Here is a 13,449-nt window from a genome sequence, read left to right on the forward strand (position 1 = left end):
TAAAATGAAGCATATTTTTACACAACTGCTTGTAATTATTTGTGCAATATCGATGGTAGTGTAACCAGGTGGCAAATTTTAGTATATTTTTGGTATATCACAATGGCGTTAAAACGAATATTTTAGAAACACGACTTGTGGTCACACCTCATCACAGGTGTTAAGAAAGCTCTTGTTTTAAGATAGAAAAAGTCGGAAATCATCGAAAAGAATTATTGATTCAATAATAAATGAATTGATAATATTATTTGACTGCACAAAACATCGATGTGTTTGAGTAATTGCAAAAGCATCGATGCATCGATAGTGCCATCGATGTTTCACCACCTCTATTTGTGATTGTGTGTGATCCCAAAATACAGGTTTTGTGTTTTATTTTTATTTTGGTTTAAATTTGACCGTAAATCGCAAAGCCGCAAAGTGATGACCGGAATTGTTACAACACAAGATAACAGTGCACTGTTGTTCGCCAGACGTATGTGCAGCAAAATGTGTTAAACTCCCCCCAAAAAATGGACAAGAGTATTACTTTTAACCTTAGTTGACATTGAAATGTACCCGCTGCTAGAGGCGGAGACAGTGCGTCGACGTCTCTCTGTCTGTTTCAATGTGTGTGAGTGTGTGCTAGAAAAGGAGAACAAACCAAAGACAAATAAACTGCATGCAGAGTCTCCCAATGAATTTTTATTATTATTTTTTTTTTTTTTTAATTTGTGACACATGTGCTTTACAAACGATTATGGTCGTCGTCGTTGTCGTTGCCGATGCCGCGCCCCCAAAACTCCAAATGCGAAAAATGAAATGATAAAGAGTGTGAAATGATAAAAGACTAAACGAAACTGAAACTCACCTGCTGTGTTCGTGGAATGGTAAAGGGGGGAGAGGTGGTGGAGGCAGGTCGATATGTACGAAACGAAAGCAGCGGCGGCAACTGCGACTGCGGCAGCGCGACTGCAGCTGTGGCTCGGCTTAGTTGCAGTAGTACATGAGAAACAGATCAAAACAAACCAAAGTCAAAATAGTAACGGTAACAGAGATAGAGCGCAAAAGCGAGAGCGAGCGAGGCAAAACACTAAGTGTGGGTGTGATTATTGAATGACTGAGTGAGTGGGGGAGGGCGATCGTATGTGTTTCTCTATGTGTGTGTGGGTGTTTGTGTGTAATTACAAAATGTGATAAAGTTGGAAAGCATTTGTCGCCGTTTAGATTTATTGGGCCGACGACGCGTTGTGTAATCATTCATAAAGCGCACTCACTCAGAAGTAGAAAATAGAAGTAGAAGAGCAAAAGCAAAGGCAGAGAAAAAAAAAGGCAAACGCGAATGTGAATGCTAATTCTATTTCATTTCAATTTGATTTTATTTGATTTCTCTTCTCTGTTCTGTGTTCTGTTTTAAATCGATTTGTTGTAGTTGTTGGCATTCGCTATTAATTAAATCAGCACCCGACTCGCAGCCTTTTAACAAACCAACAACAGCTGAGAGTGTGAACGAGCGAATGCGAGAGAGAGAGAGAGCGAGCGAGCAATGTGGAAATGAGAGAACAGCAACAGCAGCCCACTTTTGACTTCCACAAGAACACCAGCAACGAAAGCAGCAACAACAAGAACAATTGTTTCTTACACCAGCCCAAGCTGCAAAACACCGGCACAACAGAAACAGTAAAAGCAGCAACAGCAGCAGCGCTGCCAGCGATTTGTTGGTAATTAAAAGCAAAGCAAATACAACAACTACGCAGCAGCAGCAGCGTAGCAGCGACGTCGACAGCAAACGGCAAGCGACGACGTCGTATAACGGAACAGACTCAATTCGTGCATTGATCGTGTCGCGTCGCGTCAACTTGCGTCGTTTTATACAAAAATAGCAACACGCCAAGGAGTGAGCGAGAAGGAGTGAGTGGGAGAGAAAGAGCATTGTATTCTGTGTTGGATTTGGATTACACTTAATAACCACAACAACAAAAGCAACAATAATCATACACGACAATAATATCAACAACAACAACAACAAATAAACAAACAAACAACAGCACAAGCAACCAGCAACAACAACACCAACAACAACAGCAAGTGCGAGTGAGACAGAAGCGACGCTGGTGTCGCTGCGACGTCTCGAGTTGCTGAGAACGCCGCCAAAATTTCACTGGATCTAATGGCCAAAGACGAGGAGGATGATCTGCTGCCCGACAAGGATGCGGCCAAGGGCTTCTATGCCAAATATGAGCCCAAGGAAATACTGGGCAGGTAAGATCAGCCCGATATAACCCCCTAAAACGATTATTCTATATATCTTAATTGAGACTTAAGATGACTGAAGAATATATTAGTATATTATACTAGTGAAGAATGCTAAGTAAGGGTAGATAAATAATTTTAGATACATCTTTAATAAGCATGAGACCGATTTTATGGGAATCATGGAATTTATACATATATTATAGATTATGATCTTAGACATTACGAATTTCCCATTCCTATTAAATTTCCTTAATCACAACTCAGTTTACATGAGACCTTTATTTGCTAATTTCTAATAGAACAAAATTAAAATAATTATTATACAGATATAAATATTATATAGGTCAATATAAATTATTTCACGTAATCATGTTTTCTATAACTATATAGAAGAAATTAAAGGATCATTCTGTCTAGATAAAGACAGTTTCTTAAATATTTTAGTTGACAAAAAAGTATGAAAAAGTATAGCAATAATCTTCCTCATCTAATTCTTACAAATTTTTCATTTCCTTTTAAATTTCCTTATTCAAAACTCAGTTTACATGAGGCCTTTAATTCGCTAGTTTCTTATAGAGATAGATGTTGAGATGACAAAACTAAATTAAATTAATTGTTATTAATACAGATTGATAGACATTATATAGATCAATATAATTATTTCAGGTAATCATTTATTCTAAGTATTTAGGAGAAGTTCGGTTAATCTTAATGGCCAGATTTCTTAAATATTTTAGTTGGGGAAAAAGTATTCCAAAGTACGATCCTGGTTAGATAAAAAAGATTTAAATATTTTAATAGGGGAAAAAAGTATTCTTAACTAAGATCCTTGTTGGATAAAGACAACTTCTTAAATATTTTAGTTTAAAAAATAAAACTATTCGTAGTTAAACTACGAATTTCCCATAAAATTTCGTTAGTCACAACTAAGTTTACATGAGACCTTTCTTTGCTAGTTTCTTATAGAGATAGTGTTTCAGAAGCCTCAGCAAAACACGCCCTACAACACATATCATTGACCTTTTGGGCAAAACAATTTCATGCAATCGACAAAAATTACTCATACAAGTAAATTTTGTGAAAGACTAGACTTACTGCGAATTTAGCTAGAAGTGGGCTAGAATTACAATATTTCTTCTTATTTGGGAATATAATGTAGAATTCAAATTTAAATTGAGTCATGTTCAACTAGAAGACATAATGCTGATAGATGGATTTCAAAATATCAAATAACTTTCGTGATATTCAAGGTTTAAGTTAAGTGAAGAATAATCGAATATCTGTTAGTTGTATAGAATTGGAACATGGAATGAATCAAACGAGTTTTGTGACTATAACGATTAAAATGATATATTTTCAGGCAAACTAGCAAACATAATGCTGATAGTTTGATTTAGAAATATCAAATTATGTTCATAATATTTGAGATTTAAGTTAAAAGAATATTATTCGAATAGCTGTTAATTAGAATTTGCAAATATTCATACATTTTGCTGATATTTAGTATTACAAAATATCAAATTTGTTCATGATATTCAAGGTTTAGGTTAAAAGAATATTAATCGAATAGCTGTTAATAATAATCGTACACAACTAGCAGATATTCGATTATTATTTTTTTATTTTGGAATTTGCAATAAATCAAATTATTATACTAATAAAATAATGAAATATAGAATGTGTCTTCACAATTCTTAATAAATAATCAATGAAATATTAGAAACAAATCTTATTTCCAAAATAAAGATGAAATGTTATGGTATACAACATTTTATTTAAATAATCGTAAATTCGAAAAATTCCTTTAAGATAGAGGAAAAGTAAGCTAAAATTTTGTTACTTTAAAATCTCTTAATTTCTCTCTTAAGTTATAGGAAAAGTATGCAAAAATTATGCTATTATGTTATCGTATACAACATTTTATTGAATTAATCGGAACTGAAATATTTCCTTAATTTAAGAGGAAGCTAAAATGATGATACTAGAAAACTAAAAGTAAAACTATAAAACTATTAATTTCTCTCTTTAGTTAGAAAATAAGGAAGTTACAATTTTCATACTTGAAAATCTATTAATTTCTCCCTTAAGTTAGATAAAAAGAAAACTAAAATTATGTTAGAAAAAATACTATTAAATTTCTTTCTTAAGGAGAAACAAGAAACTAAAACTTAGCAAGAAGAAAAACTATTAATTTGATGTGCAGAATAACTAAATATTGAACTAATATAATGATAAATTATAATCAATCTTTTAGTGTATATAGTTTTTCACCTACTAGACAAAATCGCGCTGTATAGAGAGGGCATTTGTGGGTGCGAATTGTGCCCAAAATCGAAAGATCCAATGCGGGGTGCATAACATATTTAATGTTATTATCGTTGGCTTTATGCCGAGCTTGCAGAATTCTAGACTTTTGTTTATGTTTTAAATTGGAGAAAAGACGCAGAAGGGTTGCCTCAATAAGACCATAAGACTATGACTCAGAGACAGAGGCACATGTGGAGACGTGTGAGAATTGTCATTGTTACACTACAATATCGAGATCAACCTTGAGTTGAACTTCACAGCGAGGCAAATAGATCGTAAAGCTGTAAAAGTGATTATGATTGTAATATCCTCTCCAAGTCGTATCTTTTTGATAAAGTTGCATGTTCAAACAGTGTGTTAATTTCTGCTTCAACATTTTACAGGGGCATCAGTTCGACGGTGCGACGATGCATCGAGAAGGAGACGGGCAAAGAGTTTGCCGCTAAGATCATCGATCTGGGCGCCACAACAGAGGCGGGCGAAACGAATCCATATCATATGCTCGAGGCAACGCGACAGGAAATCTCAATTTTACGCCAAGTGATGGGTCATCCCTATATAAGTGAGTCGTAAAATTCAACTAAATTAAACATTAGTAATAATGTTCTTTTTCTATTTCCTCAGTTGATTTGCAGGACGTCTTTGAATCAGATGCATTTGTATTTCTCGTCTTTGAGCTGTGCCCAAAAGGCGAACTCTTCGACTATCTGACATCGGTGGTAACGCTATCCGAGAAGAAGACACGCACCATTATGCGACAGATCTTTGAGGGAGTCGAGTACATACACGCCAAGAGCATTGTCCATCGCGATCTAAAGCCCGAGAACATATTGCTCGACGAGAATCACAATGTCAAGATCACAGATTTTGGTTTCGCCCGTCAACTGCATGATGGCGAGAAACTTACGGGTAAGAAAGGGATTTTACATTCCCAAAGAAGATTCGGGTTTTCTTCATACGTGAGTACTTCTTTCCTCAATATTAGAATATCTATTATAAGCGCCTATTTAAGGAACCCTAATATTGAAGAAAGAAGTAGTCAAGTATATTAAAACTTGTTCATTTTTTAACTTTAAATTAGAATATTCAGTTAGAGTAGGATCTACTTTAAGATGATTTTAGTGGTGCATTTTTTTCGTTAACAGAAATTGTTCTATAGCATTTCATAAGCTTAGCTTTATTAATTTCTGAGTTATACGAAATGAATTTCCAAATAGTTTCCCATACATATTCTGTCTGTCTCTCTCCAAATATTAGAGTTTCTTGAGTGCCTTGTTAATTTTATAGAACATTGATTTAACGTTTACTTTACTATTTACCTTATATTTACATTTAAATTAGAATATGTGCTACACCAAAAAGATTTTAGTTATGCATTTCTTTCGTTAACATAAATATGTGTTTCAAATTTCATAAGCCTAGCTTGTGTATTAGCTGAGTTATGTGAAATGCATTTCCAACTGATGCTCATGCACATTCCGTCTGTCTCTCTCTTTTTCACTTTTGATCGCTATTATGCTGTCTCTCTCTATTCCATACAGATCTGTGCGGCACACCGGGCTACTTAGCCCCCGAGACGCTCAAATGCAACATGTTCGAAGGCTCTCCAGGCTACTCACAGGAGGTGGACATGTAAGGAAAGAAATCGCAATCGAAGTTCTATTTTTAAATATGGTATTTTTGTATTGTTTTGTAGTTGGGCCTGCGGCGTTATAATGTTCACTTTGCTTGTCGGTTGTCCGCCGTTCTGGCATCGTAAGCAGATGGTCATGCTGCGCAATATTATGGAGGGTAAATACAGTTTCACCTCACCGGAGTGGGCCGATATTTCAGGTAAGTTTATCACATCACATCTCGTTTAATCGAATCTATTGTTGATCGCTGATTTCACTTTACTCTCGACAGAGGATCCCAAAGATCTGATACGCAAATGTCTAGTCGTTGATCCTGCGCAACGTATCACCGTCAAGGAAGTATTAAGACATCCATTCTTCAATCAAATGGTAAGTGACGATCCCATAGAACCCAATCTAAATGCCCCGATCCGGTCCCCTAGGCATAACGTTAGTCGTGTTCAGGTCTACTACTATCACACAATAGATATCTATGCGTATTTATATTTCGTATTCTTAAGTCCAACAAACTTCAGGAATTAGAATTATACACACACGAACACTCTACCAACAATTGTGACTCACACATATTCCCGGAAAAACACAAACAAACAGCCAATTAACTGCTTCTTCTTCTTTCTATAAACTTCCAACTATATATTCACATATATAATATATATAATCCAAACCAATTGATATTGTACTGCACCTTGGGAGTCGACACATTTTCTATTTCAAATTTTTCCCCTCAAAGAAACTGATTTCCCTTCCTACTTTTTTTGTTCGTTGTTTTACATTTATTTTAGTATTTATTTACTTAATTTATTTTTATTTTATTTTATTTTTTTTTTTTTTTTGAGAATTTATTATTATTATATATACGTACATTTTTCTCTTTTTCTTACATATAAAATACGTTTATTTAAAACTTACAAAAAAAAAAACATGCAATTATAATAATAAAAAAACGAAAAAACAAAACCAAATACAAATGTATCGTACCTCTGTCTCTCTCACGTCAATAATCGAATAATCGATATTCGATAACACACGTAGTTGTTCGAGCAAAACATTGATGGCCTCAAGCGCAGCCTCTCGACCAAGTCCAGAAGAATGAGTCGCATCACTGAAATCGCACTGGTAACGAATAATGTCTGGACTAACAAATACTCTATAATAACTACCACAACCACCACAATAATAATAATAATAATATCGATGATAATAATAAATAATTACAAGAAATCAACAAACAACAAATCACATACATATCAACTTTGTTGCATTTTGTTCTTGATCGAAATCGAATCGAATCGAATCAAAACTTGTCTAATCCGAATAACTCTCAACTCTTTAACACCATGTTTTTTTTTTATCTCTTCCTGTTTTCGTGCTCGTTCTTGTGCTCGTGTTTGCTCAGGGATTAAGCTTGAGCATTGTCCCATCTCTATATATAACCTTCAAAACAAAAAAAAACAAATAGTTGCATACTAGAGAATAATAATTAATTAATGAATTAATTACTTAATCGTTTGTTGCTGCTTCCCATTTCCTACTTTTTATTTATTTATTTCTACATTATTGTTTTTGCTGTCGCGTTCTTTTCTACTTATTATTTTGCTTGTCTAATTTGTTTGTCTCTCGCTCTTTTCGTGATCGTGTCGCCCGTCGTCGCGATAACAATAACGATAACAACCGATAACAAATGCCGCGTGCATGCATGCCATCTCTGTCTAGCATTTAACGAACCCATTTGTCCTTTTGTATGTGTGCGTGCAATGAGCGAAAAAAAACAGCAAAAAAAAGAAACAAGATAAAAGGTGCATATAGTAAAAGAAGCAATGAAGAAAATGGTCCTTTTAAGCTAGCTTAGGTTTATTTATTTATTTATGTACTTTATATTTATTTGATAATTTAAATAATAAATCGATTTATGTCGCTCAAATGAAACAATTTAGGTATTATTTTTATTTGTATACCATTTTTGATTATATTTATAAAATTCTTTTGATTTCACTTTCGTAAACCAAAATCGTAAAACCTCAAAAACCAAATCAAAAAAACACCCAACAAACAAAATCGATCGGTTATCGATCTCAGGTTCTAATGAACGATTTGACAATGGCGTGGCATCCGCCAGCGATGCGTCAGCATTCGCAAACAGCGACCACATCCAGCCGAACCTACCTCAATCATGCGATCATGGAGCCAACGAGCAGCAGCAGCTACAGTGGCAAGAACAACTCCTCCTACATTTACTACAGTGCACCGCAGAGCTCCTATTCATCGAATCGATTGCGCGATGTTGCGCTCTCGCCCGACGCCGAGCGACAACAGCAACTCCAACAGCAACAACAACAACAACTCCAACAGCAACAAGTGTTGGAGGCAGCAACAGCTGCAGCGGCAGCAGTAACGGCAGCAACATCGTCGCTTTCCAACACTGGCAGCTCATCGATGACGCTAACGGCGACTGTTTACTATTCACAGCAACAACAACAACAGCAGCAGGCATCGATACCAGCGATAAGCGGCGATATCGATAACGATAAATTGCTATATGCAAATGCCAAACAACAACAGCAACAACAACAAGCACATTTATTATATCCCACAGTGCAGGCAGGTTTTTCCTTATCCTTTTTGGTTTTGTATTTCTTATTTTTATTGCCACGTACAACTTATTTACTTAGTTTTTGACACACACACACTTAGTTGCTTTTGAGTTGTTGAAAATTATGTTGAACACACACACACGCTGAGATGAAAGCCATCAAAAATCACGAAACACCAACACACACACACCAATACACTTACACAACGGCGTCAAGGCACTTGAAAAATCATGCTCATTTTCCACTATCTCTTTCTATAACTATACTATATAATATATATCTATTGTATTATTGGTAATTGGAGTCATTAATGTTAATGTTTAGTTTTTGAAACACACCTTGTATTATTATTATTATTATTATATATTAATTCTTTTTTTTTTTGTTGTTGTTTTAGCCAAGTAAATCAAACTTTTGTTTGTATTATATGCACCTTTGTAGAAGTATTTAGTTTATTATTATACATATCTTATATCTAAAACGATAATTTTGATGGTGGTTTTTATTTAAGTATCGCTTTTGCACCCCGATCACTAATAATTGGCTCAATCTGTGTAACTAACTTTGATTTCTTCTCTCGCTCTCATGCTATCTGTCTCTTTCTTGCATGCCACTTGATTAAGTTTCGATTTTAGCGTAGCGTTTAATACATCACAAAATATATACAAATACAAATACACCATTTACGAATCGAAATGAAAAATGATATAAACAAAAAAAATTATACGCTTTACCGATTTTCACTGACGATGTCTTTTGTTTTTGTTTTTAATTCTCTCTCCTCTGTATGATTTGTTGATATACACGTTTTGTTTTGTGTGTCTGTCATGTTCTCTCTATCAATATTGTCAGAGTCTCAACGCCCTTATAGGATGTGTGTCTATAAGTCGGTGTTGTGGAGACTCCCTTGTGAGTAAACCAAAGAAAAATGCTGAGAATATACAAAAAAAAACCAACAAACTATTAGTTACACCTACCACACATACACCTACATACATACATATACATATACTAGTCTCTCTCTCTATCTCTCTATTATATATGTGTGTGTGTTTTGTCCTAGAGTGTCGCTCACCCATTATACTATATACATATCTTGTCAAAATTAATACAAATTTTCTGTTTTAATTATATTTATTTGCTTTTGCTTACAAATAACAAGAAACTGAATAATAACTCCCCCTCTTCATATTGTACTTCAAACTCACGCACACTAACACAAACGCAGCGCAGTTCAGGGAGAGAAAAGAGGATCTAAGCAAAGCAATGCGAAAGCTTTCGCTCTCCCACTCACACACACTGCAGCATGATACAATAATACAAGGTAGTCTCGTCGGAAAAGCTGTCCGCTATCTATACCATACATAAGTGCGAGTGAAACGACTGCGCCTAGTGAGTGCGAAAGAATCGACAGTAGAGCTTTGTGATTAACCCTTCAATGGCGCATAGGGTTTAATTGTTCCACTATATAAAAAAAGAGTTGAAATGTTTTTATAATTTAATTATTTACAGTTTAGAAGTTGACAGTAATCGTTGTTTTTATTTTTGATTACTAATTTTTTTGTTCAGGTTCTTAATTCTATCATAAAGTTCATATATATATATAATATAATTGCAATCTGACATTTTTGTCTTGCACAAGGGTTAACATTTAGGGAAAAAATCGTCCGCGCACAACCTTTCGCTTCAACAAGCACGAGCGCACTGACGATAGCGGACAGAAACCGAACGAAAAAAGCACACGACGAGACTACCTTGTATTATTGTATCATGCACTGCAGTTAACACAGCATGCAAATGCAAATGCAAAAAAAAAGTCTTAGCTTAAGAAGTCTTTCCACCCTCACTCTCTGTCTATATCTTGATCTCTCTCTCTCTTGGTCTCTTTGGTAAACACACAACATACACACGCACACGCACACTGTACATTTGTCTTAAGGCGCAAGTTGTGTTGCACTTTTCTCTTTATTGCTGTAACCGTCTAACAACATAACGTAACGTAACAAAAGAAAAAAAACAAAATTATTACTCACACACATACACACACACATTTTGTTGTATCAAAAACAGCTTCTAACATTCATATTAACCCCAAAATGGCGAATGGAAACTAAATCTAAACTAAAAAACAAAAATAAGAAACCCAACATAAATCAAATGAAAATAATAATAAACTATAAATATCAGTATATGAATTAATTAACAATTTTATCTTTATTTGATTTTTTTTCTGTGTGGTATTCATATAAAAATATAGCTGCGGAAACAGAGTCGCTTCAATGCACGTAAAAAGTTCCAATTTGCCATATTAGTGATACGTGCCGTGATCAGGATACGACGACTGCGCTACACTGCAGAGCCACTGCATGTCGAGGAAGCCATACGCGATCCATATCGCGTCAAAGTGCTGCGCAAGGTGAGTGCAAAGCAAACACACACACATACATACATATTCACCTCTCACTTTGCAGGTCATCGATGGCTGCGCTTTCCGCGTTTACGGCCATTGGGTGAAGAAGGGCGAGGGACAGAATCGTGCCGCCCTCTTCGAGAATACTCCGCGCACCGAACTCCATGCGCTCTACATCAACAATCTCAGTCGATAGGAAGCGGAAGACGCACACCAACACACAAACACACATACACATGCACATATAAACACACACATACACGAAAATTAGCAAAAGTAATTAATCGACACACACATAAAATACGTATCAAACACACACACACAAGAATAACAACAACAAAGTGTAATCAGCAATCGGTTCGGTTCTGTTTGTATGTACAATTAATTTTTTTTCTTGTTTTTTGAAATCTCCACATCATTATTATGTTGTGTATGTACAAGAGCTGAAAAGAAAAATCGAAGGAGTTAATGTAGAAATGAATACTATTCACACAAACATACATATACTACATACATACATACATACATATAATTAGTATGCTAGTTTTACCTATGTACATACTTACTTACATACATACAATTAAACGCGAATTGTCGCCAATAATACAACGACAAGAAGCACAACTACAACATGTGGAAGAAATGAGAAGGCAACAGATGTGCATGTAGTAGTGAGAGTAGTAGTAGTAGTGAGTACGAACCGTAAAAGGCCTTTGCCTCCCCCTTTACCCACTCCCCCGCTCGACATACATAACGAGTGAGTGAAGAGGAATAAGAAAACACCAACAACAACAACTACCAATCAACAAATCAAGCAAAAACAAACATACATAGATGCATATGTATTTTCTGTTAACGATTTTATTAAATTATTTAAATATATTGCTAAGCGTTTACATTTTAATTGTTATGTTGTAGTATACAAAATAAATAAAAAAAAAAATACAAAAAAAAAACGAAACGAAACAAAAATAGAAACAGAAAAGTGCAACAACGTGAGTTATCGCTGCTGTTATCGTTATCGATGGCAAAGCTTAAATGTGCTTGGTGCAATCATACGAGCGTTCACAGCATTCGGGATAGTTACGGTTCGTGTTGACAAAGTCGCGCTGCTTGCAGCCCTTTGGCGGTGCCTTTGCCTGGCAAGTGCGGAACTCCACATAACCGTTCTCCAAGCATGTGACGCCGGCGCACAGATGATCGGGTGCCTTGCCAGTTTGTCCAGGGGCCATAATCACGTTCGAGTTGAGCACACATTTGCCGGGATACGCTGCAAAAAAAGCATCGATGCGATTACAAATAAGTAAGTTATGTTTTTTCATTTTCTTTATAAATTGCCACTTACAAGGATTGCTAAACTTGACGCGTGCAATGGCCGCTTCGGCAGACTTCGTGCTCAGCACGAAGAGAACGACAGCGCAAACGAAGAAAGCGACAATTTTGAAGTGCGCCATTTTGTTTATGTAGTTGTAGTTGTTCTTATTATTACTGCTGCTGAGGTGAAGGTGATGCTGATGCTGCTGTTGTTCACAATTGGATTGTAGGACGGCAAGTGCTGTTGATTCTGTGAATGCGGCAATGTTTTATACGCGTTGTTATCACAATCACAAAAAATACGCCGTCGACTTGCGGCTTATCGAGAGCTAAGCTGCCAACCGAACTTGACCTTGTCCAATCCCAATCCCCAATATTGCGCTCCTTTTCGCGCCCATGCCGGTTTTAGCGACAGCTGCCTGTTTGGCGACTTTTTGTTTTGTAGCCGTTTGTTATTGTTGTTGTTGTTGTTGCTGCTGCTGCTGCTGACTTCGACTTCCCTGCGGTTCATTGAGTACTTAATTATATTACGCGCTCAGTATATACACGCATATAAATAATTTTGTGAAATACTTTAATTGTTAATTGATGCACACACAAACACAGGCGTTTTTTATGAGCCTGCTGCTGATGCTGCCGCTGGCGCTTATCACGTTTTCCATTTCGTTGTTGTTGTTGCTGTCAATTGGCGCCTGCTTAATTCTTGTTGTTGTGATTGTTGTTTGGGCTTTTTTGGGAATTCTTTATTTTTTTTATTTTGGCATTCCTGTGGTTGCTTCAACGTTGACTCAACGTTTCGCACACAAATCATAAAAAAAAAACAATGCACAAACTTTCACCGAACAATCAACCGGCTGCTGTGGGATCTTCAACCTTTGCGCCAAAAGTTCAAAATATCAATCGATATTTGATGATGTGCGTGCGCATGCGTGCGTTTGTTTATCGATAAGTGTCA

At 35.8% G+C, this 13,449-nt stretch overlaps 2 protein-coding genes across 8 annotated transcripts; one reads left to right on the forward strand and one right to left on the reverse strand.

Moving 5' to 3' along the window:
- The first annotated feature begins 151 nt into the window (after positions 1-151).
- LOC132795538 (phosphorylase b kinase gamma catalytic chain, skeletal muscle/heart isoform) lies at positions 152-12,166 on the forward strand. Of its 7 annotated transcripts, none has more exons than XM_060806310.1 (10): positions 152-362; positions 1,412-2,241; positions 4,926-5,104; positions 5,167-5,451; positions 6,084-6,174; positions 6,239-6,375; positions 6,448-6,545; positions 8,256-8,777; positions 11,028-11,186; positions 11,242-12,166. In XM_060806310.1, exons 2-10 carry the CDS (start codon positions 2,150-2,152, stop codon positions 11,374-11,376), a joined length of 1,698 nt encoding a protein of 565 aa, XP_060662293.1. In that variant the 5' UTR covers positions 152-362; positions 1,412-2,149; the 3' UTR covers positions 11,377-12,166. The 7 variants fall into 7 exon arrangements, with proteins under 7 accessions (XP_060662293.1, XP_060662294.1, XP_060662296.1 ...); XM_060806311.1 differs by having other exon boundaries at positions 152-341; XM_060806313.1 differs by having other exon boundaries at positions 152-277.
- A 48-nt stretch (positions 12,167-12,214) lies between these two features.
- Positions 12,215-12,907, reverse strand: LOC132795576 (uncharacterized). The gene is made up of 3 exons (XM_060806372.1): positions 12,847-12,907; positions 12,526-12,744; positions 12,215-12,450 (listed from the first exon to the last, which is right to left on the reverse strand). Exons 1-3 carry the CDS (start codon positions 12,890-12,892, stop codon positions 12,215-12,217), a joined length of 501 nt encoding a protein of 166 aa, XP_060662355.1. The 5' UTR covers positions 12,893-12,907.
- Between the last annotated feature and the right edge of the window lie 542 nt (positions 12,908-13,449).

Source organism: Drosophila nasuta, chromosome X (assembly GCF_023558535.2).
Source record: "Drosophila nasuta strain 15112-1781.00 chromosome X, ASM2355853v1, whole genome shotgun sequence".
Lineage (NCBI taxonomy): Eukaryota > Metazoa > Arthropoda > Insecta > Diptera > Drosophilidae > Drosophila > Drosophila nasuta.

What these genes read in the sequence shown, in the direction of transcription:
- LOC132795576 (XM_060806372.1), bottom strand. Translation starts at nt 12,892, where the DNA reads ATGGGCGCGAAAAGGAGCGCAATATTGGGGATTGGGATTGGACAAG. An exon ending in GGGGATTGGGATTGGACAAG is followed by an intron (nt 12,745 to 12,846) that starts GTCAAGTTCGGT and finishes CCGCATTCACAG; the next exon opens with AATCAACAGCACTTGCCGTC. An exon ending in CGTCAAGTTTAGCAATCCTT is followed by an intron (nt 12,451 to 12,525) that starts GTAAGTGGCAAT and finishes CTTTTTTTGCAG; the next exon opens with CGTATCCCGGCAAATGTGTG.
- LOC132795538 (XM_060806310.1), top strand. Translation starts at nt 2,150, where the DNA reads ATGGCCAAAGACGAGGAGGATGATCTGCTGCCCGACAAGGATGCGGCC. An exon ending in TACTCACAGGAGGTGGACAT is followed by an intron (nt 6,175 to 6,238) that starts GTAAGGAAAGAA and finishes ATTGTTTTGTAG; the next exon opens with TTGGGCCTGCGGCGTTATAA. An exon ending in GGAGTGGGCCGATATTTCAG is followed by an intron (nt 6,376 to 6,447) that starts GTAAGTTTATCA and finishes TACTCTCGACAG; the next exon opens with AGGATCCCAAAGATCTGATA.